Source organism: Magnolia sinica, chromosome 2, assembly GCF_029962835.1.
Source record: "Magnolia sinica isolate HGM2019 chromosome 2, MsV1, whole genome shotgun sequence".
NCBI classification, from domain to species: Eukaryota; Viridiplantae; Streptophyta; class Magnoliopsida; order Magnoliales; family Magnoliaceae; genus Magnolia; species Magnolia sinica.
Window position 1 is genome coordinate 18,527,483 of NC_080574.1, and position 3,616 is coordinate 18,531,098.

At 39.2% G+C, this 3,616-nt stretch overlaps 1 protein-coding gene across 1 annotated transcript; it reads left to right on the top strand.

Annotated features, from left to right (window-relative positions):
• The first annotated feature begins 117 nt into the window (after positions 1 to 117).
• LOC131224124 (uncharacterized) lies at positions 118 to 3,011 on the top strand. Its single transcript, XM_058219675.1, has 2 exons — positions 118 to 147; positions 2,640 to 3,011. The coding sequence occupies exons 1-2, from the start codon at positions 118 to 120 to the stop codon at positions 3,009 to 3,011; spliced, it is 402 nt and encodes a 133-aa protein (XP_058075658.1).
• The last annotated feature ends 605 nt before the right edge of the window (positions 3,012 to 3,616 follow it).

The following is a 3,616-nucleotide window of genomic DNA, read 5'->3' on the forward strand; positions in this document are numbered from 1 at the left end:
GCGCGTTGGAATGCGAGAGGTAGGCATTGGCGAGAGTGTAGCAACTGAAATTACCAGGCAGTCCTTGTGTCTTAGAATCAGGGCATGCCACGTACCTTTCGGATGGAGCCAAGGAACATGGCCGTTGGAGGCCGCCTTGAAATGAAGGTCAGTTGGTAACCCTACAGGTTTTTTTTTTATCCCCGGCACCTAATCCCCAGTAAGTCCTTTTATTTCTTAATCTTAGAACTCTCCCTATAAATAATCGTAAAAGCAAAAGCATCAAAATTGTTAGTGTAATTGTTGGTTTCAAAATTAGTCACACGTGTTTTGTATGCGTATAGTATGTGTCAGCCATGCCAGGGCTAATAGTAGCTCACTCCACCTAAAGGTATTGTTAGCGTGGTATTTGTTGGTTTGGAATTCAGCCATGCGGTACACATGTATAGTTTATGGGCACGTCATAACTGATTGGTGGTCCAATTCAAATTAAAATGCTGCTAACCCATGATGTTGAGATAGAATGGTGAATAAATAAATGGTCAAGAGGCTAACCGTCTATGGTCAAGAGGCTAACTGTCTATTATATCAACTGTTAAGGAGTACGCTAATCAAGCGATTTGCGGTAGTTATGGCTCTTTCTCAAAAGAATTCTTTTTTACCTTCTAAATCAATGACTTTCGAAGGTGCAACAAGTGTTTGGTCAAACGAAAAATGAATATGAAGGTAGAAAAGTGAAACTTACTACTAAAATTGGATCACTATCGTGACTAAGAATAGTGGAGTGCTTAACCAAGCAATGTGCTGATGAGCAATGAATGGGCAATGCCTAGATTACAACCTACTGTCAACCTAGTGTGTGAGCGTAGGTGGACGACGGTTCCTAAAACCAGGACATTCCTTCAGATCCGACACGCAGGTGCAAATGGAAGGGAATTACAACTACTATAAGACTAAGTTGGTTTGGTGTATAACATGGATGAATTGAACTACTCCTAAAAACTAAATGTTACACTCTAATGAGCAGTGGAGCTAATAAGTGTCCCGGATGACTAAACAAACAGTAAAGCATTGGAGTTGGTTTGACTTACTGATTATTGGGTTGATTCTATATTTGATCGAATCTCCTACATCGGCGTTCTCCTTTATTATTTATAGACTTCTTAGGGATGTCGAGAGAATAATTGTTGCTTATGCAGTGACACCGCATATTGCCAACTATAAAGTGTTAGTTGCCTCTATTCAATTATGCCTCGGCTTTGTCTAACGCTCCTTATCACGATTGTTAGTGTACTTTGTTTTTCATTCATGTAAGTCCATGTGTCAGGGAGTCGGTTGAACCCTCAGAAGCTGAAGATAGAAGACATAAGAGGACATGAAGCGTCGGGCAGAGAATAACAGATAAATGAGATATTTTGGTGAACCTGACCTTGACCCGAAACAATATTAACCTCTAAATGATCATAACTTTCATAGGTAGACCTTGTTTGATAATCACATAAACCTTATGAGCTTTTATTAGATCATGTTTAGATTGACTTCAGAGATTCCGTACCAGCGAATTCTAGGTGAATTCGATCAATATAGCACATCACTGATCGATCTTGAGCAATTGGGCTTGATTGATCGAACATGGCAAAAACAATCCAACGAGTTCACTGGACTATTTTGACCTAGCTCGATCGATCAAGGCTAACCGTTAAAGTCCATTTTTTTTTACCGTTGAAACTCATTTCCTTTATATATAATATTCGGTTCTTAGGCATTTTAATAGATTTTTTGGTACAATTAGATGATACATGTTTTTCCACTTATATCACACATCCTAAACTCTATTTCAAAGAGCTTCATGCTAATCATCTTGTGATTATTCACTTTAACGAGCATTTCATGCTCTTATTCGAAGTATTAGATGGACTCACATTTTTAGAGATTAGACATTATGCCTAAGTCAAATTCTTATTTATATTCTCTAGACTACCATAAGTTGTAAGAGATTCAACCAACCTCCTGTCACTTTGGTCACCTCTTGGAGCATCATATGTAAGATGATTGATCATAGGAATTGAAACATCAACGTCAACGATCGATGGAGTAATTGATGAGTGAATTTAACCATGGGTGAGTTTTGAAGAAGCAACTCAAGTAAGACGCAAAAAATGGACTCAATCTTATAAGTAATATCGTCAATTTAAAGTCCATACACTTATTCTTTGTGTAGGATTGAGTGTAAGAATTTATGACTCAAACTCGATAGATTCTTGTGTATGACATGGACTCTTATGTAGGGTTAAATTTATTGAACATAGGTGCATACATGTTAGTCTCTATAGGGAGCCTTTGGCGGGAGTGAACATAGGCCATGTCCTTGGATTATGATCGCTAGTATTTATTGGTGAGCCGATAGAAAGCCAACTATAATCTCTCACGAGACCACTGACGCAGGTGAAAACATGTTTCTTCGACACAGGAGTGTACTCGTAAGTTAGTGGTTAGCCTAGGAGAAATCATGTAAATGTTAGAGGTGAACCGGATTTAAAACATCTAATAGGTAATACCAATATACTCGAGAAGAGTGCGTCCGCCGAGAGTGGAGTAGGGAAACTAAATCACTATACACTAAAAATGAAAAGCTGATCCCTTATCATGTTTACCTGAAGAATCTGACCGATGAATTTGAAGAGATCACTTTGTCTTACATGCCCCGAGCCAAGAATCAATTCGCAGACGCCCTGACTACCCTCGCCTCGATGTTAGAGATCCTTAGGGGAACCACTGAATGGAAACTCATCATCAAACTTTGGGAAGAACCCGCATTCTGCTTACAAATTGACGAAGCGGAAACCTTACCGAACAATCAGCCACAGTACACAGACATCAGAGAATATCTCGAGCATCAGAAGTGCCCGGAAGGAGCGATATCAACCGATCGTTGCACAATCCAACGGCCAACGACCCAATTTACGATCACTGGGGGATCCTCTACAAGCGATCCTTCAATCAAGTTCTTCTCTGTTGCGTGGATAAAATAGAAGTAGCTCAGATCATGTCAGAAATTCACGAACGACTATACGGCCCACACATGAAATGACATATGATGGCAAAGAAGATCCTATGACTCGATTATTATTGGCTAATGATAGAGACGGATTGCTGCAAACACGTCAGGAAGTGCTTCAAATGTTAGGAACATGTGAATCAAATCCACGTGCTTGCTTCCGAACTATACAATCTGACGACACCATGACCCTTTTCTATATGGGGACTTGACATCATCGAAAAAATCAACCCCAAAGCTTCAAACGGGCATGAATACATCTTAGTGACAGTTAATTACTTCACCAAGTGAATAGAAGTAACATCTTACACTATTATCGCACCATCTCAGGTGATAAAATTCATGAAGATCAATATCACCAAATTAAAAGATAATGTTGAGAAGTGTTTATGACAGAAAAATAATAAACACCGTATAGATAGAAAGTAGCATTGTGTTGTATTAAAGTGGCGTGGGGCCTTAGCTCTTCATCTACTATTGACATTATAGAGGTGTAACATGGTTTATTGGAGATGCATAGTGGAATTTGTCTTTGAGATCTTTTGATTGATTGGCTAATTAGCATGCGTGGCCAATTAC